The sequence below is a fragment of the Oncorhynchus gorbuscha genome, linkage group LG16 (assembly GCF_021184085.1).
Source record: "Oncorhynchus gorbuscha isolate QuinsamMale2020 ecotype Even-year linkage group LG16, OgorEven_v1.0, whole genome shotgun sequence".
Lineage (NCBI taxonomy): Eukaryota > Metazoa > Chordata > Actinopteri > Salmoniformes > Salmonidae > Oncorhynchus > Oncorhynchus gorbuscha.
Window position 1 is genome coordinate 28,793,812 of NC_060188.1, and position 26,428 is coordinate 28,820,239.

At 39.1% G+C, this 26,428-nt stretch overlaps 2 protein-coding genes across 2 annotated transcripts; both read left to right on the forward strand.

The window, feature by feature from the left end:
- The first annotated feature begins 1,125 nt into the window (after positions 1-1,125).
- On the forward strand, positions 1,126-2,978 carry LOC124000404 (homeobox protein Hox-B13a). The gene is made up of 2 exons (XM_046306729.1): positions 1,126-1,819; positions 2,285-2,978. The coding sequence occupies exons 1-2, from the start codon at positions 1,153-1,155 to the stop codon at positions 2,530-2,532; spliced, it is 915 nt and encodes a 304-aa protein (XP_046162685.1). The 5' UTR covers positions 1,126-1,152; the 3' UTR covers positions 2,533-2,978.
- A 17,734-nt stretch (positions 2,979-20,712) lies between these two features.
- On the forward strand, positions 20,713-24,386 carry LOC124000206 (homeobox protein Hox-B10a-like). Its single transcript, XM_046306410.1, has 2 exons — positions 20,713-21,538; positions 23,239-24,386. The coding sequence occupies exons 1-2, from the start codon at positions 20,758-20,760 to the stop codon at positions 23,514-23,516; spliced, it is 1,059 nt and encodes a 352-aa protein (XP_046162366.1). The 5' UTR covers positions 20,713-20,757; the 3' UTR covers positions 23,517-24,386.
- The last annotated feature ends 2,042 nt before the right edge of the window (positions 24,387-26,428 follow it).

Below are 26,428 nucleotides of genomic sequence, written 5' to 3' on the forward strand. Positions count from 1 at the left end.
TTGAACTTCACCCGTATTTTAGAAATCTTAAAACCTTCAATCCCGTTAATAAATTATCTTTACGATTCCTTCAGTAATATGTTTTTAGCCATGAGCATTGAGCATTATATTCTAAAAGCGCACATAATTTACTATTAAACGTCCAAAGTAGTTGATTTCTAAAATCCCCACCCAAAAATGTGCCAGGTATGCAATCTCATGTTATGCTTAAAGGATATTTTTATGACAACGATAAACTTTCTTCATGCATTTGGCAAGGACGATTATACGACTTTAAATATGTCCATAACCATTGGGAAATTTTCAGCATTTTACATGATCTAATTAAAGCCAAACCAAAAAGGCAAACGGTGTAACATAATCTGTTGGGTTTTGTGGTAAAATCTACATTAATAGTCATTTTGTGTGAAAGTTTTTTTTTAAAGTATGTCTTAACAGTGTTAATTTTGAATGACCATTTCCCTATGTGAGGCCAATATGATTTTTATGCAATCGTTTAACAAAACAAGCAGGGTTACATTATTACTAGACTTTTGTTGGAGTGATTGCCAAAGTGATTCATTCCCAGATTTTCTGCGCATTCTAGATGTCATAGGTAAAATAGTCCGCATGCCATCATTGCTTGACGTGCCATAATTAACATAGGTAGTCCTTTGCATGGTTATCTTAGGGGCTACATGCTAGTTGGTCTGCTTCCACTGGCCTTTGGAGAGCTAGGCGCATTGAGCTTTGGGAAGCTTTTTTCACCCTACAAATCCAGTACGAAATGCATGTAGAAAGGCTTTTGTACACCGTTCTTATTGAAATGCTGTGCTTCAGAATTGTAGTCAGAGGTTGAATTGTGCTATTTCTTCCAGACAGCGTGTTCATGGAAACCGCAGGAAACACAACAATTGGGGAATAGAAAATTACAAAACAATACGCTGAAGAGTATCTCGTGTCATTTCTCCAAAGCAATAGAAATAATGTATTTGACTGACATCCCCAACAAGGGTTTGTTGTACTTATCACGTGGTAAGCTTTTCATCCAATGGAGACGCGCCATTCCAAGTCTTGGTCCGTTGCGTCAATCCAGCTGTGGATGTAACCTGGTGTCCTACTCTGGACTTGGGTCTTTGAAACAGAATTCTCCGCCCGAATGGTGAGCGTGATATGACCACCTCCTTGGTCTTGAATCCTCGCTGGGCGGACACGGTTATGTTTGTGTATGAAAACAACTTGGATGAGCTGAACAAGAACATGGAGGGTCTGGTTGGTAGCGGCAATTTCGCGGCCAACCAGTGCAGGAATCTGATGGCCCACTCCGCTCTGGGGGGTCACCCCTCTAGCCTGGTGCACGGCTCCGGCTACTCCGCGGTGGATGTATCGGGCTCAAGCTCCGGGGAACCAGGCAAACAGTGCACACCATGCCCCGCGGTCCCTCAAGGCTCCTCCACAGGTCCCTTACCCTATGGGTACTTTGGCAACGGCTATTATCCCTGCAGAATGGGGCGGGGTTCGCTCAAGTCCTGCACCCAGCCCAGCGCGCTCAGTTACTCTGCGGAAAAATACATGGACACCCCGGTCACATCTGAAGAATACCCGAGCCGGGCAAAAGAATTTGCGTTCTACCACGGATACCCAAGCCCCTACCAGTCCATGGCGAGCTACCTGGACGTGTCGGTTGTGCAGACTCTCGGGGCAGGAGAGCCCCGTCACGACACGCTGCTTCCAATGGACAGCTATCAGCCGTGGGCATTGACGAATGGCTGGGGCGGCCAGATGTACTGCTCAAAGGACCAGAGTCAAGCCGGACACCTTTGGAAATCTGCGTTGGCAGGTAAAAACATATGCTCTGCACACTTTTTTAGTAGATTATTAGATTACTGTAATGGGACACATTGTGACATGGATTGGATAGCCTATATGAGGCAAATTAATTCAAGATTTTTCTAATGCATGATCACGCAATACAATTACCTTTCATTCTGTGCATTACTCGCAAACCATCTAATGCATTATGATTTTCACTCCCTTATTCTATCGCATGTTTGGGCTGAGTATTGAATTGTAATATGTGTCTCGGTATAGGCACGTACGTTCATATGAGCGACCATTTTGGTCTTCCTGGTTTTCTGAGTTTCTGAATCCCTCATTGTAGTGTTAATTCGTCAATATGTAGGCAGTTATACACTTCCGTTTCTCAAAAACGCAGCATGGGTTATCCCTTGCAATGAGAAAGACTGAATTATAGAATAAAATGCACATTTTACAGACTTCAGTTTCTCTTTGTTGTCCATTGCAGATGTAGTGGCCCACCAACACGATGGCAACTCCTTTCGTCGCGGTAGAAAGAAAAGGATTCCGTACACCAAGGTGCAGCTAAAGGAACTGGAGAAAGAGTATGCCGCCAACAAATTCATCACGAAAGATAAGAGGAGAAAGATTTCAGCAGGAACCAACTTGTCGGAAAGGCAGATTACGATCTGGTTTCAAAACAGGAGAGTTAAAGAGAAGAAGTTCGTGGCCAAAGTCAAGACCAGTGCGCCGTAGTCAGTCAGGCTTGACCTAGACGATTTGGACGAGGGACATTGTTTTTGCTGTATGAACAAAAAATGAAGGAAAGAAAACGTCGACGTGGTACATTTTTTTTTGGATTGGAATTTGGTGTGCTATTTTGTTTGCGCAATTGCATCGCCAATTCGTCTTTAGAAAAGAAGAAATAAAACAAGAACCAAGCCCTCTAAAGACATTGTTTTAGAGGCCTGTAAATACAGCACTTGCCTGCTTTAATGTAACACTTACGTCTGCTTAACTGTTTAACTCGTGCTATACATGGAGGTATATATAGGCTATATGTTAGGTATGTCAATGTTGTTACTGCTGTAGAATAGGAAACGTATTATGCAATCATATTCCCAATCTATACTGTTTATAACGCTTGTAAAACAGTACTTTAAAAAATATAGCGTAATGCCTAATAAATTGTTTTAATCCCAGTATGTTGTATACATTAAATGTTACTCCGTGGAATATATGTGTTATATAATGTGATTATGTTTGCAAACCCTGTTTATAATAGGGATAGTTAAAGATAAAATAGAATAATGATTGGTAAATGTACACATTGAAATAGGGATGGTCTAAGACCAAGAAATGGAGTTCAGAAATTCCAGTGCAATGTAAAGTTATTTCAAACCGTTTATGATATATGTGAAATATGAGTTTTACGCATTAAGTTGGTGATTCATTTGACGTAATATGCTCCATCATGAAAGCTGCATCAAAAATATTACTTATCAAAAATATTAAAAATATTACTTTTAAAGTATCCATACCCTTTACAAATAACATCATGCTTTTCGTGCCAAATAACAGTTTTTCTGGGGCTAATGATTTTGGTGATGGGTAAAAGCTACTGTGCCAATTATGCCAAATATATAATTTATTATAAACTGGGTGGTTCGAGCCCTGCATGCTGATTGGCTGGCAGCCGTGGTGTACTCTTACAGTATACCACGGGTATGACAAAACATGTATTTTTACTGTTCTAATTACTTTGGTAACCAGTTTATAATAGCAATAAGGCACCTCTGGTGTTTAAAGTATATGGTCAATATACCACGTCTAAGGGCTGTGTCCAGACACTCCGCATTGTGTCGTGAAATAGAACAGCCTTTCAGCCGTGGTATATTGGTCATATACCACACCCCCTCTGGCCTTATTTCTTAAATACACTTTGAAAGTTGAAGACCTGCAAACACAGCCATATTTAAAATGGCTAGCTATATAATGTGTTGTATGTTATTACTTAGCCTTACTTGTATCACCTACTGCTCTTATTACTGCTTCATTAATACTCTTGGAACCCTTGGAGGTTTACGCAGGCCTAGGCCAATAGGCTACTTCAAAATATATATGAATGGTTTAGACAGGATTTTGTTAATTGGTAGGCCTATTTTCTTTTTAAAATTAACATAATTACTAGCCTATTCAACACGAAATCAGTCAAATACGGCTACAAAGTTTAAACTGACTATAGATATAGGCCTTTAATTGCAAACTAAAACAAATTAAATTCACTTCAAGCGTCAAGAAATGAGTTGCATATTCAATATTGGTTGTTAGTCTATATATCATGTTCTTGGTGGATACGAGGAATGTTTATGTTCAAGAAGAAAAAAGCGTATGAAGAGTATGAAGAGTATGAAGAGTAAGAGTATGCAGAATTCCTTAATCCGTCCTTGACCTTGACCTTGAGTGTCACGTGCTCACCAGATCAGCAATAACGCTAATCATGAACATTTACTCGGGGAACGGGGTGTTTCTATGTCCCCATGAATAGCCTATAGCCACCGTTATGCTATATCTGATTATCTTCAGTTGTCCATATCTCGGATATATAGTAAATCTCACAACATAAACATTATTTTGTGTCACTCTTGTTATGGAAAAGGCCCTCAAAGTAGCTTCTAGCCTTGGTGCCCCACACATGCTTCCCTTCGTGTTCAGAGGATCTCATAGTGGCTATCCTCCTGCGTAACTGTATGAAATATTATTATCCGAATGTTCGCTCGTTTGGATAAGCAGATTTACGCACTATAATCTGTTTAACAGTCTTTTGAGACGTGATTTACGCATCTGTCCGGTTCCGAACAGTTTAATTGTTGGATAGTGAGCAGAGCTAAGGCGCGCTCCGGCTGCATACTGCACTTAACGCCGGTCTAGATTAGTCAGGGTGTAAAAGGTGCGTCGTTATTCAAAGGCTTTGCATCATCACCTTTGCATCGTCCTGTTGCTTTCTTTTTTGCTGTGCTCTGTTAAATGCAAGTCGACACACCACATAGGCATGTATTTCGCTCGCTGGGAAAATATAGACACTTTTGGGGAATGTTGCCAATGGAAAAATGTTGCGGAGCGACATTTCAGATTAAAACATACACTACCGACGCATTGATTAAGACGTAGGCGTACTATAACATGTGCCATATGTAGCATAGGCAACGCTCAGACAGCCAGCATAGTCATGCAATAATAATACAGGTTGTTTCACTCTACCATTGATAAATGCAACAACTACAAAGACGAGCTGAAGCACTAATCTAATGCTCCAACCTTGATTGGGGAAGTTTGTGCTTGGTATGGATCCTGACAGAATTTGAGAGGAACGATATCAAAGCCCGTTGAACACTGTGCACTTTTTTTTGTGCCGCTTTACGCATTGCGAGAGACTTTTGGAAATGTTGGAGTTTTTTAGTATTCCAACCCAAACCCATAAATGTTATGATATTATCCTGGTGCTACTATCAGACCAAACATAATTTATTTGACATACGATACCAAAATAAGACGATAAAAACAGCTATTAGACCTCATGGGCCTATTTCAACACAACCTAAGGCGCTTGTATTACTTTGAGTGTGCAGCTTTTTGTGCCCCGTAAGCATTTATAATTCAGGTAAGCCTCAGTAAATAGCAATGCATGCCCTTTGAAACCAAATTTGTAAAGTCGTTATTTCAGTTTCATTGTTTTAAATACAATTTAATGATGTATTTCCCCCCCAGTATATCTTATTGATTAAGTTTGTGCATTAGAATAAATGATAATCAACATGGCCTATAGCCAATTCATGGAGATTTTGAATGGACAAGTCATTTCTCAGTCCAGATTTAACGGCATGTGCGGTGCTGCTTTTCAGACCAACAGCGTAGGCTAGACGTGCCTTGCACCTAACTGTGCTAGGCAATAAATGCAGAATATCCTTCCTTCCACCGCTGGTTAACATTGAACTTGACAAAAGCATTCTAACAAACGGCGCGTCTGCTTTGTGTTTACGTTGTGGTTTAATGGTAGTTCCTTCTCCTCCTTTAGAAAACACACAATATGAACATCAAGCACGGAAGTAGCTTTCCACCAGCAATACAATAAAGCTGCATTTTCCCTCAGTTGAAATACCAGACCCTATAATGAATGGTTTTACTCTTCTATTTACAATAATAAATTGTAATTGGTCGATATGTTATCATTGTATAGGAAATATATCAATTTCCCATTTCGTATGGCCTATAGCCACTTCAAGACCTTTTACGTGCATCTGGGCTTATCCCACTCCGGAGTGACGGAAGATTGACGTTGTAGCCTATAGTGCCGCAGTACAGAAGAAATATTTTGTTTTTTGTTGAACGTTGTCTTCACTGTGATCGACATTTTTCTTTTGTCAATTTAAGATATTCTCATAACACAAACGCTCGGGGACTTGAGTGTGCTTGATACCCAACTACCAATACAATATCAGGGTTAGGAGTATAGCCTATAGCTTTGTTCAAGATTCACAGAGATGTAACTTGTAACATAAACACAAAGAATAGCATCTCGTGGCTTTTTGAAGTAGGCAACAGATCTTATCATCATCACACAGCATTCCAACTCTGAAGTGTTCCAAAACGAATTTATTGATAGGACAGGCTCTGCCACATATTTATGCTCTAATATCTTAGTTTGGCCTACTTTACTTTATTCGATGTATTTGACAGGGACAATGTTTATGTCTGTGAAACTTGAAGGGTATATGGAATCACATTTAAAAATATAGATTTCAGTGGGCCTATATTCAATTTGAGTATTTTCTAGAATATGACCTACTGTGATGGGAAAGTTACACAAAATGAAATGGGGTAAATCAGTTAATAGGCTTAATTCTATGAAATGTTTAGGACATGGTAACTTTAGGCATATTCTAGATTTGAGACATTCGGCCACTCAGGCTAATCTTTGAAACTCCTGAGTGTGCTTTAAAATATGTCCTTTTTTTCTTTAAACAAGGCAGATTGCTAATGAATATGTCAATCTGTTAAAATATGAATATTTTGACAGTGCTTTTGGTGGCTTGCTTGAAGACAAGCAGGAGAGTCCAAGCTCGATCCCGCGATATATATCTTCAATTGTCCGTCCCAAGAGCATGCTTTCATTTCAAGAATGCGCCAGTCTCTTCTCTCTCAAGTTCACGTCCAGTCCCTCGTCCCCCTTCCCCCGTTTATTACACTCTTTCCCTTTGCAGACTCCCCTTCCCCCTAGTCTGCATTGAGGACAGTCTTTTGTTACACGGTGGACTTTGCAGTTGAACTTGAGACATCTTGTAAACAATAAGTAGTCTGGCCCTTGTCTGGATAGAGGTGGTCAATAGACCTGAGGCTCAAAACGTATTCGCTGCATGCAGGAGGAAGAGGAAATGACTCTACACACCAGGCCTCCAACGATGCACCTAGAATTAGTGGTCAGCTCAGTCTGAGCTCCCTGAGCTGCAAGGTGACACACAGGCCTACATGGATTAATGAATTGAGAATAAGACCTGTATTCCCATATAGTATATATGGGGACAAGGTCAAAATCACATGAAAACATAGGCGATATCTATATACAATATTTACAAAGATGAACAATAGACACATGTAAGATGATATTGTGGGAAAAGATAATATATGAAAATCCCCACCTAAAGACACATTTAAAAAAGCACAACACTAATAGCCTAGCTAAACTGTAGCTGAGCTAGAATTTCCCCAAATGTGTGGTTTTATAAAGAGCATGTAGATTGTAGAAACAAATGATGTTTCTTACAGCCACATCAGCTGGTGCCAACACTATTCCAATAGATCATGAACTCAACTGTAAATATATTTTCTGGCGGTGCACGTGCTTACTTTCCCATATAAGTGGTTTAATTTGCTATTTTGAACGGCTCACTATGATATGGCTACACCACATTTTAGGATTGAAAGCTCGGAGGAAATAACTGAAATGCCTTTTTGTTGTTGTTGAGCAAAACAAATTGTTGGCCTTGCACTGTGTAGATGCTCAAAAGTCACATAGGCCTATCATTTTCAACAACTTTTATCTGTTTACCCTATATTTATTCAACATACTATTATTATTATTAGGCATGTTAGCTCTAACTATTTAAAAATAAAAACTGTAGGCTATTCTAATGTGTATTGTATGTCTGAATCTTGAATATTCATTTTAATTTGTATATATTATTATTTTTTGTCATATATGCCCTCCACAACACTTCACAGTTAGGTGTCCAATATAAATGCTACCAAGAACCCTGTTTTAAAACTGTTTTATATATTTGTTTTATGTCACATACGCCTTCCATAACACTGAACAGTTAGGTGTCCAATATTTATGTCTACAAACTTTTCGAATGTACATATTACCATTAATAAACTACCAAACGTATAGCCAATAGCTGGATACTTACTGACATTACATTGAGAAAGGAGAGTCATTAAGATGAATTGATAAGGCTCTCATCATGTTAGGTATGTATTCGTATGCCGTTATTTACCTTCCTTGTAGAGTGACATGCCAAAAGTTATTGATAGGACCCATACCCCAGCAACGGGACTTTTGGATAGACGCATTCAACCAGGCCTAGATTATTGTATTTTCAGCTGCCGGATATGGCTGAATAAATGGGGCTCTGGAAGACAAGGCTAGGCTACCTACAGGGATAAAAATGAACAATATTTAAGAGGAATAAAGACTATACTGAAAATAATATGAGAGGAAATTATACTAAAGGGTGACAGCATGGACTTGGCCTGCCGTTTGACCATGGGCTAGGCTACTCAGTGTATATCTTGAATCCGGTTAGGTTTGTGCCTTCTTTTCTTATGTCGCCATGGGAACTGGGAGAAGCGGGAGATGTGTTGGTATTGACAAACAGGAACACGAGTTGGAACTCTTGAGCGCGCTAATGATCACCAGCCCACCCGCGCACAATGAAACCACATCATAGCATCGTTCTGATTGAGAGGAAAAGCCCGCCTACTTAAATCGAGATCAACATAACTTTAAGACTACGCAGTAAAATAACCAAATGTATTGGCATGCAACACACAACTCATCTGTGAAATTTTACGGGGCACTACAATTATGTTGACCTTATAAATCGGAGTTGGTTTTGGAATAAAGTGAGGCAATGTTCTACATTGTGCTGGGCTAACTATTGGTTCCATCATTTTCCCTGTCATTGAAATCATTTACGCACTGACCTCCAGTTGTAGAGTCTAGTTATGTTGTAGCTGTTAGCTACATTTGGATTTATTTAGCCCACCAATAATTCATTTCAATAACATTATGCTGAATATATTGTCAATGATCATATATGGCTTTACATATTAACTCATGACCTACAATTACAAAAATAATTTTATGTCCCAAGTCCTCAGTATCGGACCGAATAACACAAACATTGCTATATCTAACAAGCCATGCTTTGGTTTCCCTTTCTACATGCGAATGTTTTAGCATTTGTGGCACAAATCCCATTCAATTCATGGGACGAATTTTGTTCAAAACATCTAAATCTGACTTTGTTGAGCTTCACAAATAATTTGAGATACTTTGGACATGATGCGCGAGATATGCTAATATCGGTCCCATGACACAAATTGAAAAACATTAGCATGTGGAAACAGTGCCAGGGTAACTACACCGAAGCATGGATTGTCGTCATACCTTGTCTACAGACTGCTTACAGGGTAAGGAAACCAATGTGTAATTTTGTCATTTGAGTAAACTATCGCTTTAACCTTGCTTCATGCCTTGCACAAGCATTAAAATCGGACTCAGTACATCTGGATGAGTGGTGTAGCTAGAATCGTAATGAAAGGCGTTGATGTTGTTAGCAGCCCAGTGCACTAGCCCGCTGGCATCGCGTGGATGTGGTCCAGATGTGTTGGGCCGCGCCAGAGTGCAGAGGTGCCCTACACGAATCAGCAGCGTGTTAGAAGCAGAGGCCCAATTGACCTCACTCGCATTCCTGGTCGCAAATTCCATATTTTGAGGGCCAGTAAAAAAGGGCATTTTGTATCATGACGTGGGTGGTTTGTCAACACCTCACGCCAGACATTGCTCTCGGGGGTAGTGGTGTAGGCATAGCCTATAATGGACAAGAGTTGATGCCAGGTGTCGGAGTGTATCAGCGAAACCGCCGTTCACAAAATAGCCAGATATAGTTATCCTGGTTTTTGCAGGCCGTTGTGTATTTTAACGTTTTTCCAAAACAATAACACATAAAATCGTCAATAACTTGTAATTCGGTTAATTCATTCTCCACAGCCATAATTGATCACATTTTATTTTTCGGTAGGCAATAGCTTCCCGGGTTAAAAACCATTCCATTATCCTTACATTGGGATACAAATTGTTGTGGAACTTCAAAATTGTGCCCGTTTAAGATATATAGACAACGTTATATATAATGTTGTAAGCTGTATTGGTCAATATAGCCTACATAACATCTGGTGAACAAAGTAAACGGACATGGATAAATGAATGCAATCTTTGTAATCCGAATTGTGTTACATGTTTGATACAAGTCTATTTGCATTCCCATTTGGAGATATGAATCAGACCTGCTGTGTTTGACCTCTGACACCATATTCAAAACGTTTAGTGGTTCCTGTGATATACATTCTAAACGTAATATGCTACCAATGTATTTATTTCGATAAGTGCGTAAAGAAATAATAATGTGACCCTATTAGTTCGAGAGAGAGTCTCGCAAATGCAGGCTTCAATATGACCAATCGATTACAATTGAAAGTTATTGAACTGTTTATACATGTAGCCTGAATGTAGAAAACGATCGGATACAGTGAGCAATACAATGATGAATGATCAATAACTACTGCTCGGCTACTGAAAGAGCTACTGCCTAAATACTGCAATGCGGGTTCCTGTGTATCCGTCGAAATGAGCCATTTCTTCTTATGCATAGGCATATTTATTTTATTTATTTTTATTTCACCTTTATTTAACCAGGTAGGCAAGTTGAGAACAAGTTCTCATTTACAATTGCGACCTGGCCAAGATAAAGCAAAGCAGTTCGACAGATACAACGACACAGAGTTACACATGGAGTAAAGCAAACATACAGTCAATAATACAGTATAAACAAGTCTATATACAATGTGAGCAAATGAGGCGAGAAGGGAGGTAAAGGCAAAAAAGGCCATGGTGGCAAAGTAAATACAATATAGCAAGTAAAACACTGGAATGGTAGTTTTGCAATGGAAGAATGTGCAAAGTAGACATAAAAATAATGGGGTGCAAAGGAGCAAAATAAATTAATTAATTAAATACAGTTGGGAAAGAGGTAGTTGTTTGGGCTAAATTTTAGGTGGGCTATGTACAGGTGCAGTAATCTGAAAGATGCTCTGACAGTTGGTGCTTAAAGCTAGTGAGGGAGATAAGTGTTTCCAGTTTCAGAGATTTTTGCAGTTCGTTCCAGTCACTGGCAGCAGAGAACAGGAAGGAGGAGAGACGGCCAAAGAAAGAATTGGTTTTGGGGGTGACCAGAGAGATATACCTGCTGGAGCGTGTGCTACAGGTGGGAGATGCTATGGTGACCAGCGAGCTGAGATAAGGGGGGACTTTACCTAGCAGGGTCTTGTAGATGACATGGAGCCAGTGGGTTTGGCGACGAGTATGAAGCGAGGGCCAGCCAACGAGAGCGTACAGGTCGCAATGGTGGGTAGTATATGGGGCTTTGGTGACAAAACGGATTGCACTGTGATAGTTAGAAAACATGTCAATTCTGAGTTGTAATTTTGGATTATAAAAATATTTGCTCTCATTGTCGCATGAAATATCTCTATTTAGAGGCTTTGATAGCCGTTCAAAGACAATAGCTGTTTGTTTATCCTATTACTTTTTAACCAAGACAATAATATGCATTGTATACAATTCCGATTTATATTTATATTATTCTTCTATGCCTTATCTTTTCAAATCTTGATTAAAATGTTGGATGTTATCTGGTCCTACGTAATCTAAGCGGAACAATACAGGAGGATACGATGAGAATGGTAAAAACGTATTTATGTGTGGTCTAAGATGTTCTTGAGTCGACCTACCTCCAGCTGAATTTCTTTCTACCGTGTTCATCTTGTAAAAAGTACTTCCCAACAATAATACTGTCGAAAAGGTATACAACAGAAGCGTTCTTATTTTATGGATGTTTAATTGTCCTTTTTTTGAAATAGGATTTTGCAATTGAATTCTCAAATCATATGAGTATATTTCGTGCTCCCAGACACAGAGTCTAGGCCTATATTTTCTGACATTCAACAAGTTATCGTTAGCTTCACGCCGATTAATCTTCATGAAGCATGAATACTTATTTTGGGCATCAGCGGTTTCTATTTTTTTTTCTGTATGTAAATTGACATTTTTACTAGCCTTGCAATGAGGTAGCCTACTCTTGATTTTGTACAATGTGATGCTTGATGATTGACATGAAAAAGTAAAATAATGTATTCAAATTGTATTCATATTTGGTTAATAGCCTATTTCCCAATGACTTAGTAAAGCAGGAAGGCATCATTTGGACTTCTTGTTGGGGTAGCCTAACTATTTAACATTGTTTATTCACTTCTAGGCTGCACTATAAACTTGTAAAATATAGTTGTGTTAAAATATGATTGGTACATTTGAAATGAATTCGTATGCATAATCAAAGCGACAGGCACGTTTGAGCAACTTCCTTGTCTTCAAGTAGGTCGGCTCTCTTCTGCCATCTTGCGTCGTTTTGAGTGACATGCAACCAGATAGTTACATTAAGCGTCCACTAGTAGGCTTGGCTACACATGAGGTCGGTGGAATAATTCTCCTTCAAGGGGGATTGTGCAGAGACCGCACTCACAAACCAAATATACCAATCTTTAGATCGGGATTTGACATCAAATAGAATAAAGAGAGTTATAGAAACGATACTTTACACAGACAGAAGCGAATTTCTTGGTTTTGTCCTCTTTCACGGTCACTCAAGGTCAAACGCGATCTTGAAGCGAGAGCTTCTGATTAGAGAACGGCCTAGTGTTTTACGATTCCGAAAAACCCGGCGGTCCTTCCCAGTGACGACATAGGCTGCTCGTTTTACAGGAAGGCTCTTTATTGAATTGTTCTCGCTCTGATAGGCACCCGGGACATTGAGCGTGTGTTCCCCATCGTAATTGTCTGTCGGAGGCAATACAGTCACTGAAATACATATCTATAAAATAATTCACCCTTGTCCAATGATCTAGATTGGCTGTCACCAAATATATATTAATACAAAATAAAACTCAGGAGTTATTGGAAAATACTTATTCGCAGTGTGCAGTTTTGGTTCCAATTTGAGAAGTAGGCCCATATGCCTACATGCGTTTGCATGATATTGAATTGATCAACTGGCTTAGTGGCTTCGTTATAAATAACAATGTTCGTCAGTCCTAATAGTTTTTAATTAATCCATCATGAGATCACGGGTTGCCTATCGACCATCTTTACATATCGATGTTTGATTGCTTAACACAGGTGCTGGTAGGGCCTACTGTAGGCCATGTACAGTAGACTATACAGTGTGCGGTTCTTCATACTTTTTCATTGATGTTTAAGTGTGAGACTACACTGCCCAACAGGTTAAACATGACGAAAACACCCTTTCCATTCAGAATGCAGTTTATTAGATATTGGGCCTTTTTTCAAATAAATAGCATGTCCATGTAATATACTGCATGCATGCCAAGTAGGCAGAGTGGAAACCAAGGAAAATAATTTATGAATATTCTCTTATCAGCATGTTAATTTAATCACAGGCTTTTTCAGGCTGAAGTAATAACCAATCAACTTCTCCGTCTCCCAGATTCCAGAGGGATCGTGAATAAGGCGGACTCATCATTGAGGACCCCATCCTTGCATCTTTCATGGCAGAGGGGCAGAGGGGCAGAGGGGCACACCAGAACAATACATCTAACGGCTGTGGACTAATAGAGAGAATGGAACAATGATGAAGAGGAAGATTTTTGGATGACATTGAAAGTGACTTGATAGAATTGTGGGTTGAATTGAAAACCATGTCTATTGTGGTCTGATATATCAACATGTTGGAAGAGACACTCTGTACAGGGTGTCATTGTTAAGCCCGATTTTGACCATATTATTTGGATTAATATGCTAATTGCAAGCAGACCATCAAAATCATCAGTGTTTGGGCCAAAAGTGTGTAAACTAGTCAATTTGGTTGTGCATCAGCAGTTGTTCTCTTTTGTCAGTCACTGACAGTCACTCAATTAGCGGTCAGCTTACACATTTTAGATTGATACGTTATTCTAGCCAGTTATCTAAACTTGTAGTAATCATATCTGAGTACCAACCTGAAATGCAGGGCACGTGCCCAAGGGCCCTTACCCCCAGGGGGCCCCATTGATTTTGTTAGTCACTCTCACTCATAGCATAAGTCATGGCAAAATGTATAGAACTGCAGGAAATTAGCTATAAAACTGCAACATTTTCTCTACACTCCGTGGCAAAAGGTGTAGAATTGCAGGAAATGAACTTTAAACGTACATTTTGTTCTCGGCTGTCATAAAAAATGACGCCCCCCAACCAAATATCGCGTAGGGCCCCCAAAAGGCTAGAGCCGGCCCTGGATGGAGTAGACAAACACATTCTGTGACGAGTTTGCTTTTCACATTTGTTCTTGTGTAAAACAATGTTTGGTTGTTATCTCCATGGACAGTCTTTATACTGTGTCCATCATAGGCCCCATTATAGACAGATGCTGCAGTGAAACTTAAATGTCTATATCTGGGCATTTGTGATTAAAGCTAGTATCCTTAGTTGCTACATCCATTTTTTGGACTTATAAATTGAGGATATATACCCATTGATTCTTGAAGAATATAACTTAAATACCGCATGAGCTTTGTTAAACGGTTGTATCCCACCAGAACCCAAAATATAAGCTTGTTTTAGTCCAACGTTTGTGAACAATATAAATGTAAATAAACACTGTATAGCTTTAAAACATGGTTACAACAATCATTTTGACATTATGGATGGTCAGTCCTTGGATCCATAGCTCTGTCTATGAATTTGATAGTGGTTACATTTCCCCAGGCACATCCCTGAGGGTTTTTTGTGTGTGACTAAAACATAGGCGGGTAACATCTTTTTAATTGTTTAAGTTAAGGATTCTAACTTTAAATGGTGACAAATGTATCAGTAATGTGGCAATAAAAAGACAGAGTAGATTCTCACTGCCTTATTGTTTTAGGGGCAGACACCAGTACTCTCCACTGCAGACCTTGGCAGACATAAATCAGCTTTTAGTTAATGTTCTTACAGGTGATGTTCTGGTGTCTCTATGGCAATTCAGAAAGCTGATTGAGAACCGTATTACTGATGAATGTGTTTATTTTTTTATGACCTGTTTTTCTGCTTGCATTTTGCTATTTATATTGATTTGTGTATTTTCTGTCATTTATGTCATTCAGGGCTCATCTGTAAAAGAGACATTGGTCTCAGTTTGACTCCTTGATACGATTAAGGTTGAATAAAAATACAAATAAATACAGGAGTCAAAGTTAGGCAACACTGTCACCTTCTGGTCATAGGATTGTATTGCACACCGAAGGCAGACGTTTTCTCCAACTGTCACGTCTCTCATTCAGTTTGCTTGGCGAACAGTATTTCAACTCAAAATATTAATTCAAAGGCATAGCTCTTTGCCCGTTGTCCATATATTCGTGGGATAAATAAGATGGCTTCAGCGAAATATAAAATACAGAGCAATTTTGAAATACAAGACTTTTAGATTGAGAGCATCTCATTGTGATGGCGCTAATGGATGTCTTCAATGCAAATGTTATAGAATTAATCCATTGACTTTTGAAAGGATAACTCATCATGCAATACAAATGATTTAAAGTATGCTGTTCTGAAATCTACTTATAAAGATGCAATTAAAAGAAACAAAAGCAGTCTTATAACACTCATTACCTAGAAGCAAGCTACTTAATAACAAATAAATAACAATAACAAATAACAATCAATGTACCCCGCCTTCTTCTCTCGCCTCACCTCGTTTTCGAGTTATGACAATAGCAATTACGATAATAATAATAATAGAAAATAATAATGACGGTAACAACAATAAAGATGCTTCTTAAAAAAACAGTCAACAATACTGCTACTGACAACAACAATGCTATTATTGTTGTTTTTAAATTGTAATATTTATCACAACAATACATGCAGGATATTGAAGTATTGAAAATGATGAAATACATAGCACTATAGTATATAATATAATGTTCATAATGTGTGAAACACCCTGCATTAAGCACAAGGCAATCTATTCCGTGTTGTTTAGATTCCCCCTCCTAGTTCAGCTTTGTAAATATAAAATGAGGATTTCATATTGAACGACTGCTCGGCTCTTCCATTCATGCGTTAGATGCCAAAATGGTCATCTGCCAGATAAGACTTGTTAAAGTTCAAATGTGCCATTCCATTTCTGGTTTACGACACAGGAAACGTATAATTGATAGCAGAACTTGCATGTGGGTTTGTCCATGTCCGTATGTCCCAAAGTTAACCACTTACTGTCGTTCCCACTGGGCACAGACGTCAGTTTAATGTGTAATTTTCATTTACATTTGGTTTAGTTGTCAACTAACTTGAATTTAACGTGAAATCAACAAAACATGTCACCATGTCATTCAATTTAGGTTCAAAGTTGGGTGAAAGAAATATTACGTTTCCTTACATTGACGATTTTTTGCAAATCCAATCAGTTGTCCACGTTGATTCAACATCATCACATAGTTGTTGTTGTTTTTAATGACGTGAAACAACTTTGATTCTACCAGTTTTTGCCTAGTGGGTTATTTCTCTTGTATTTTGCACGGAGCATGGTAGATCTATTTCTAGATAGTATTTCAAATGTGTGCACCGCTGAAGATTCTTACGGTATTGAAGGTAAACTTTCAGTTCTAATAGCCATTTTTGTGTATCTATTGCGTGAGTAGTCGAAACGACCGTAAACAGAGGAGATTCAGAATTCGCCATGGGCCTAGACTACTATGCTATATGAATTGTTTCAATCCTTGACCTACGAATAGGCTACTGACTTCGTCTATACCAGACAAACAGGTATACCAATACCCGTGTTGGTAATTTGGCAAAGGTCCCATGCTGGAACATATTGACTCGTGTTATTTTGAGGAAGCAGTGAGTAGCACATAGTCTATGTATAGCGATTTCCAGTAATGTAGCCCATGCACTCAACTCTTTAGTGCACGCGCTCGACCTTCCAACCTCAAGGTTAGACTTTTGCATTGTGCTGATTATAAGATATGCAAATCAGCTCGTTATAATATGGTTTAATTCTACTAATGCACTATTTGACTATTCTCAGCAAGCAATGCACTCACAATTCTATTTTCATAAAAACCAGTCTTTTTTATATAGATAACGACTCATGCATGCATGGACAGCCCGGTGGGTTTGTCTTTAAAAAAAAGCCCAGCATTCCAGCTTCGAGAGGAAATATCTGCATAAGATCGATTCCATTACCTTCCAGAGCAGCGGCATAGTATTTAGAGCCTTTATCAGCTGTAAAACTTTATAGCAATCTGGGGGCTCCGTAGTCATGGATACAGTTATACGAGTTTGGCTGTCGTTAGTGTCACCATTTGGAGAGCAATTATTTGTGATTATGAAGAAGGAATGTTCGGAATATATAAATTGTCGTTCCTTCGTTGCACAAAAAAAGTTGGGTCTAAAATTGTACTTTGCATATAAGATGGTAACCTATCTGGGCTCCTAGGACATGGCCATCATTCCAAGTTCCCCCACAAATGTTTAATTGCTTTAGTGCAGCCCGCCAGAGAAAAAGTAAACAGCCGCATGAGACTGGGGTTGTCAACGTCAAAACTGCAGTTTCTGGAATACGAACGAGGCCAAGGGCCCGCCGGAAACGATTGGATTCGTTTTTGCAAAGGAAGATACGAATTCGTTTGGTTTTGGATCAAGAGGCATACAGCTTTAATCCAAGGATGTTTACGTCAATACGTGAATATCCTCGAAGTGTGGTAAGTTTTGGTCACTTTTTTTGAGTGTAGTTTTACTGTAGGCTAATGCGTCTTCCCATAGCTTATTCTTGTTATTATTTACCATCCCATGGGGCAGGCTTTACAGGAAAATATGGGAACAGTTCATCCCACGAGGCTACGTGTTCAGTCCAAGTTAAAGCTACATTGAATGATGTAGCGTAGGCCTACTGTAGCATAGGTAAATTATATATAATATAAACAATTTAAATATAGGTGATGCTTGTATAGACATACCTATGTTAATGACAAATGTGCAGGCCTATGCAGTACTAACGCCGAAGCAGTAACAATTGTCCGTTTTTTCTCAGTTTTAACATAGTTTTTCTTCTAATGTAGGCTATATTTTCCTCAGACACGGTGCTTATGTATTCTTCTGTCGAAGTCTGACCTTAACATGTGTAGGCTAATAGACTTTATCATGAAATATTAGGCTATCAGTTTGCAATAGTGCTTTTGTTGATCAATGTGCTTTTTAGCAAAACGATTACCTGCAACGAATCTATCATTTCTAATATCGGATAGGCAGTCGCAAGGGCCTATTGGTTTGCGAGAAAGAACATGTTTTGTTACTCGATTGGAATGTAGGCAAGTTATGTTTCTTAGCTATGTGTTTCATATGTACGAAATATGGTTATAGCATACGGACCTTTTAGTTTTGATCAGTTGGCTAGTCTATAATTTAGTGACATGTAAGAATTAAGCTACATATTTATGTATTAGTTGCACGCAGTCTTTGTTGTCTGTCCAAAGCCAAAATGGTGTATTAGTTAGCCTGTAAATGCAGTGCATCAAGAAAGGTGTATAAACCTCTAGGCCCTACAAATTCACAATGTTATATCTGTACCCACTATTCAGCGTGTCATGAGCCCTTCGATTGAGTCAACTGTACAGTGACATCTGGAGGCCACAAAGGATGTTGACTCGGGGAGATTTCCAAAACGTTCAAATGTCCCTTTGTTTTAGTAAACCTCGTTTTAACTATAACCTTTACTTGCATTCAGCAGTATCTGTATTCTCTGTCAATTTTCAACATGAACATTGTCCCTTAACTTGTTTTTTCTTCATCAAACCTTTCACATCAATGCTGTAGACTTCTCCATTGATTGGGCCTTGTTGAAATGAGCACTAGGCCTGCCTATTTAAGATACATATTTTGCGCATACTTGGCACTAAAGAGCACATGTAATTTTATCGTTGAGACATACAGGTGTTTTCATTTGTTTCTAAATTCAGAATTTACGCACGTGTTTCGAAATGAAACTCTCCATTTGTTTTGTACACTGCTGTTACTCGCTGTTTATTATCGATGCATAGTCACTTATAGTCACCCCTACCTACATGTACAAATTACTTCAACTAATATGGACCCCGGTATATAGCTTCTTTATTGTTATGTCATTGTGATACTTTTTATTATTATTGTTCTTTTATGTTTTACTTGAGTTTATTTGGTAAATATTTTATTAAACTCTTCTTGAACTGCACTGTTGGTTAAGGGCTTGTAAGTAAGTATTTCACGGTAAGGTGTACACTTTTATTCGGCGCATGTGACAAATAATGTTGGATTTGATTTAGATTTTTTTAAACATACCAGCTATGCCAGCTGTTTTCTTTGCGCAATATTGCCTAATCCAGTAAAATGTTGCTGCTTAAAAAAGTACAATACTTTTACAATTTGAGGCTTAGTTATAACCCAGACTATGGGTCATGGCATTTAATTTCGTGTCATTTCAAACATGTAATACTAGATAGCCTATATCGAAAACTCTGCAGTTCGTTTTTACTTCAGCTCGTTCGTGTGCCCAGAAAAGGCCTATCCTCTAACCAAATATGAAAGACATTAAATTATTGTTTTCATGCCATGTTAAAGTGTCTATAGGTGTGACTGAAATAGTACTTTACATAAATGACAACAATTGTAGATTAGCGATGTGTTGCTAAAAAGGTAAGAACATTATAACTATTGTTGTTAATGCTATAGGCTTTAGTTGTTACTATTGTTATCAGTATTGTATTATTACTAAACAATACAGCGTCTAAAAATACATTTACAAGATGAATCCTTATATATTTTATCCATTGTTGGAAAAATTCAAGATTGTCTGTAAAGCTGGAGGGTTTATGTACAAACAATAAAACACAGTTTACAGAATATAAATCATCAACAGCAATGACTCATTAGGTTATAAGGAGCCATGGCTAAGGCACTGTATATAACCTGTACTAAAACACAAATAAGTGTGTGATTGTACAAAGTATGAAGTAATCATCCATTTAAAATAAGATATGTGGTCATAATGTCTGCATAATGATGTAAGTGATAGGCTATTGCTAGGCATGCATTTGAGCTAATAACTCTTGCGATGTATATGACATTGCTGCACATTTCGTCGAATTTATAGGCATAAATCTGACTGATAAATTGTTAAAATTGCCATTTTAACAAAGGATTGTAGCCGAAGCGAAATGATGCTTCGACTGTGTCCAAAATATAATTGAATGCAGATATTCCATCTAGCAGTGAACAACATGTCCATCTCTGCCATTTTGAAAGCCATTTTGAAAACAACTCTGCTACTTCCATTGACACATTGGCAATATGCATTTAATTAAATTAAAGATAAGCTATGGCTCTATGAGAATGGATAAGAAATCTGCAACCTATTACAGAAATCAATTAAACATGAAGTTCTGGCAATAGCAGATATAGGCGCTTGAATTAACCAGCACCGCAAGGGGAGGAGCCTGCCCGTGAACCCCAGACGCTATTGGGTCCCTTGCAGGAAGCTGCTCGCCAGACTCTTTTCGCGAAAATATGTCCTAGCAATGTCATTCTCTGAGAGATTCGTTTTCACGGCGTCCTTGGTTAACTCTTTCGTGGACTGTCGTCCAAAGGAGCCCCCCTCTGTCGCCCACCCTGACCCGGACCGCAGAGTCCAACATAACTGGTGTTCCGTGCCAAACACGGCCATACCCGGGACAATGAACCAGCACCAGCCGTTGCAGCCGCAAGAAGCTATGGCTCAGCCTCGATACCAATACCACCAGGGAATACTGAACTGGGACGAGCCACACTTGAGCCCGGTCCGAGTGCCGCAGGTCAGTGCTTGCCCTTACAGCGCGTCAAACAGAAAAGACGACTCCTCCTATTTGCTGCTGGAACCGGACAACTACTCAAAACCGTCACCGGACGTGTCTGCCTTCACCAGACTAATGTCAGAGATGGGCTCCATGACGGGTGGTTCTGGTCCAATTCAGGGCTACTTCCGCCCGGAGCAGTCATACTCCGGGTTCAAAGTCCAGGAGTACAACAACAGCGTGCACGGCTTGCACACGACCAATCCACCGCGCACTCCCCACTCAGTCTCGAGCCATTTGTACCACTTGAGCTTCCCGGTGCTGCCATATCCAGACACTGACATCAAGCGCGTTATTGATGACTTAGCGTTGGGCAGCAGTGAGTGTCCAGCCCAGAGAAGCGACAGCAGCAGCATCACCCTGGCCAGCAGTCAGACCAACACGGAAGACTTAGTCATAGGTTTACGGCGAGACAAGCCCCCATCAGACTTACCCAAGGGCGATAAAGGTCCCAGACAGGAGTCGCAAGGTGGGTAAATGGAATGAAAAGTTTTTAAAAAAGCTCTGAAAAGATAGAACGCGACCATGGCAATAGCCACAGGAAAACATTATCCGGTAATCGAGACAAGGTGTTTTTTTTACTAAGGCTGTTAAAGGGAAGAGAGAGGATAGGACAAAGGGAGCCATTGCTCAAAATTAATTTATTGCACGGAACTACCCTGCCAGGCTAAATTGCACTCGATTTTACTGTGCGCTCCTTTGAACATCAAAACAGCGGATGTCTCCTTTGTGTTTAGGGACAGTTAGCTAGGTGTAGCCTACAGTTGACTGAGGGCCCAGGTTTATGTGAGGGTAGGCTATAACCGACTGACTCAGTCTCACAATAAAATGTAGGCTAAAGCTAATGCTAGCTTCTATTTGCCTGTTGCAATGCTAGATGCTATAGCTAACATGTATATAGTTTCGAAAAATGAGCACTGAGAGGTGCCGTAAAATATCCAATTTAAGAACGGGGTCATATAACACGGACGTTAACCAATGAACCAAATATTTACATATTTCAACTCAGGTTGTAAAGTCATCACACATGACAATATTTGCCATTGAGTGTTCAAAAATTACGTAATTTTGTTCAAAATAATACTTTTCTTTCCAACTATAAGATGTTTGTCAATAGTAAATGTCGAAATAAGTTGTACAACGGCATTTGGCATATTAAAAATAAATAGTCATTATAGGCCTAGTGAAACAGTTTAATGGGTCAACAACAACCCATTTCTACTTAAAATGTTCAATTAATTTGTACATTTCTGTGTGAAATCGTCTGATTTCTATATCCTACTCAGATTAGAGCTTTGTCATATAATGATTTATTCAGTAGGCTAGCATCATTTAGCCTAACAATAGCCTATGCCTCGCTGTAAGGCTACACGCCATTCACATCATCTGCTACATTCAGATAGACTACTACTTAGCTTTTTGTCCATTTACAAATTAAACCTAGGAAAATATTGAGATGTGTAATAGATTTGATGCAAACATGGGTCTAGCATCGTTTTTTGTTTTACGTATGGGTTGCTAGGCAAATTGAATTTACTCCAGTAGGCACAGCAGTCGTTAAATTCAGTACCATACTTGTAAGACCTATTCCTATGCCTCTCCTATGCATGTCTAGTCCTACATAATTTCCATTTGTCCTTTTGATAATAGTTTGTTATTTTGACAGTACCCAATTCACGCATTCTACCCAAGTAGAATGTAATTAGTTGATAACGTGATAACAAACCCTGCATTTCAGAAAACTGCCAGAGAACTAGCAATCAGTGAATTAGAGGAGAAAATAGAACACAAAACAATTGTACTACCTCTCTCACACACACACACACACACACACACACACACACACACACACACACACACACACACACACACACACACACACACACACACACACACACACACACACACACACACACACACACACACACACACACACACACACACACACACACACACACACACACACACACACACACACACACACACCACACACACACACACACATAAGGGGGAGAGAGGCATGCCATGTGACATTATATCCCTTAATAAACTGAAATTCTCAGCCAGGTAATGCCCGCGGAAGCATTATAGAAATGTGCATATCCTGGAACAAAGAATTTGCGTTCTGCCAGTCTACCACTAAAGACTTGTTTTGTCTTGTTTTGACAGAGGATGCAACATTCGAAAATGATGCAACCTGTGGATGGCTGTGGGCGAAGGCGGGGAGGAAGAAGCGCTGTCCTTACACCAAATACCAAACACTGGAGCTGGAAAAGGAGTTCCTCTTCAACATGTATCTGACTCGCGATCGCCGCCTGGAGATCGCTCGCAGTGTCAACCTCACTGACCGTCAAGTCAAAATCTGGTTCCAGAACCGCCGCATGAAGATGAAGAAGATGACACGGGAACACAGAACCAGGGACTCGGTCACACATTTCCCAATCTGATTCCTCTCAAACATGGTGTGCAGAGACAGGCCTACATGTACGTGACACGAGATGACGCAACGTCAATAATAGGATGGACCATATACTGAAGGATGTGGTAGAGGCCCTGATCTGAAGGGTAACCTGGATGAAAGTACTATCTATGTCCTATACACTTTGCATGAGGATGTGGTGGCTGTTACCGGTTACACTTGCGTTTTTCCACGAAGGAGACATATCGGCGAAGCTTTTTCTTTCTCCATACCCCTGTCCCGCAACACCCTTCATAAAAGCACTTTATTTGATTATTGTCTTGTAGTTGTTTGTTGATAGCTCAATAGAATGATTGCAACGTTGCTTAATTTGTATTTTTGCCAGACATAGGCTACTGTCTTGAATCGAAGACTATTGTTTACAGTTCATGCTAGGCTATGGGAAGCCAATTTGAAAGGATCACTTTATTTAGAACGTGAGCACTATTTTATTTATTTGCGGACGCAATTGTATTTGTAAGCTTTGAAAAATGTGCACCAGTAAGCACAATATTTTGAACTTCAATTTTGTAAAATAGGAAGGATTTAAAACATTATTTCTTGTTTATACGGAGTTCTTTTTCAGATAGCTTGACTTGAAACAAAGAGTGTGTTGATTACAATAATGCATGATTGGATGTATAAAAATAAAAAACATGTTTTCTAAATGAGAGCATTTGAATTAAAGGTTACTCTTTCCGTGAAATAGGGAAACGTTTTCTTACGCACATGAGCCCTTGACGTTCCAAAAGGCAAGCCTGGGATAGAATATATATTTTTGTCTTGTATTATCAATGTTTGTTTTTATATAGTTTCGCCACTTCACTTCTGCTTCAATAAATATTCCCCAGTTCCCATATGTCTTAGTTTGCAACTTCGATATGTGTAGATAGATGGAGAAAAACATACAGCTGCTGAAATAAATATTTTCCCCACCATTACATTTAGTGTAATTGTTGGGTACATCCCATTGCAATAATTACTAGTTCTAGACACCTATTTACCACCCTTAGCCCATCCCTCTTCCTAGTAGCCTTCTCCTACCAGGTCATATGAGCTCGAGTAATGTGATTATTCTTCCTGTAATGACGATTGTAATTGCTGTAACTATTATTATTACGCTAGTATTTGTGGTTTGCAGTAGCCTAGTTGTATGGTGTAATGTTCTTATCCTAACAAGCAATGTCAATGCATATATTTGGTTTATGCAAGGTCTAATTGAAAACAATTTAATCTGATTTAGGAGTGATTCATTGTTAGACAAATATTTTAAAAATAATAATATATATAATATACTTTTCTGAGTTTAGCCTACATTTATCTTGTGGATTTAACTTTATTTCCCCATGTTTCACTAGCTGGGTTCAGTGGCCACCATTTACTGTGGCCAACCTTCTGAATTCAAAATACATGATTTTTTCCCCTCTTTTAAGAAAATCAGAAGCCAAGTTGCAGATGCCAGAGTTTCCGCTGCTGTCTTTCACGCCCCCTTGGGAACAGCGTTGACCTACAAGCATACCACATAGAATTTCCTCTTATTTTTGTCTTCCAGATTGTTAGAGATTGGTCGAGCTGGAATTATGATCTGGTCTGTGGCATTTATAGGCTAGAAATAAGAAGCAACGTATAGCCTTATGCCAGATCATCGTGATAACTTTTGCACGTAGTAAAAAAACGAATAACGTACGTGTATTTAGTGTTTACATAAGATTATTTAATCCCTATTGATTCCGTTTTTATCTAGATGTATGTATTCATTCGACGTCATTGACGTGATCCATGGTTTCATTCTGCATACACTTTCTATAATATTGTTTGAATATGAATATTTGATGGGCAACACATGCCGCAACTTCCCTACAGTGGACACTGGATATGCAGCTATTGGCCTTTTATCTCAAAAGGAGACTGTGTAGCGTCTCCTGCTATAGTATCGCCATGTTGAAGAGCGCACGATTTTACTGACGCTGTCTGCGGTCTCCAGATTTTTATCAGGGGCAATTGACAGGGCATTTATTGTAGACTCAGGAAGTCAGGGTAGCAGATGTGTCCCAGGGATTATAGTACTGTACTTTTCACTACAATATTATTGCCTGGTATTGTGGCTAACAAAGACGTCCTAACGTGCGTTATATGCCTTTTTGTGCATGATTGAAACGGCATGGGCATGCTACTTCCGCTCCTATTCTTTATTCCCACTGTATTGCAGTTTGTATCTATCCTATGGGAACTTGTCCAGTGGCTCAACCAGGTTCTCTGAAGGTCTTTGAAGAGAATATGTGAGACAAGCTGTTGTGTGATTTAGGTAGTTTCAAGTTGTTGGGCTGGACGCGTATCACAGGAACCTGAAACTACCTGAATTACTCCAGTAATGCACATCAACGCTCTTGCGTAATGGACGAATGCAACAACAACGAAAATACGCCGTTTCCACATGACTGCGCACGACCCTACATTTTGTAATTGCACCAAAAAAAATTGCATTCAATATTATCTAAAAGAGTTGTTATTGTTGACATGTATTTCGTCCCAAGAGTCAATTTATTGCACATGGGCGTGTGGAGAGTTAAATTGCTAATTTAGGCCTCCCCCAAAATGCCTGCGTACACTTGGGTGTGATGAACGCTTCTTCTAAAATAATAAATTTTATGAAGTACAGCAGGACCAGACGCTGTAAACCATTTCCATTAAAGACACCAGCACCAGGCTCTACCTCATGTTCACCCCAGCTTGTTTATACTTTGCGTCAGGGGCAAGGCTTACATATAATTTGCAGGCCATTTAATAGCACATTAACATTTACCGTCTACAATACATTTTCTAACTTCTATCTTGTTTTAACTTTGTAATACAAGACAAATATCATTCACCATTTTAAAATATAATTTTCTGCGTTGTGAA

What these genes read in the sequence shown, in the direction of transcription:
- LOC124000404 (XM_046306729.1), top strand. Translation starts at nt 1,153, where the DNA reads ATGACCACCTCCTTGGTCTTGAATCCTCGCTGGGCGGACACGGTTATG. An exon ending in TTGGAAATCTGCGTTGGCAG is followed by an intron (nt 1,820 to 2,284) that starts GTAAAAACATAT and finishes TGTCCATTGCAG; the next exon opens with ATGTAGTGGCCCACCAACAC.
- LOC124000206 (XM_046306410.1), top strand. Translation starts at nt 20,758, where the DNA reads ATGTCATTCTCTGAGAGATTCGTTTTCACGGCGTCCTTGGTTAACTCT. An exon ending in TCCCAGACAGGAGTCGCAAG is followed by an intron (nt 21,539 to 23,238) that starts GTGGGTAAATGG and finishes TTGTTTTGACAG; the next exon opens with AGGATGCAACATTCGAAAAT.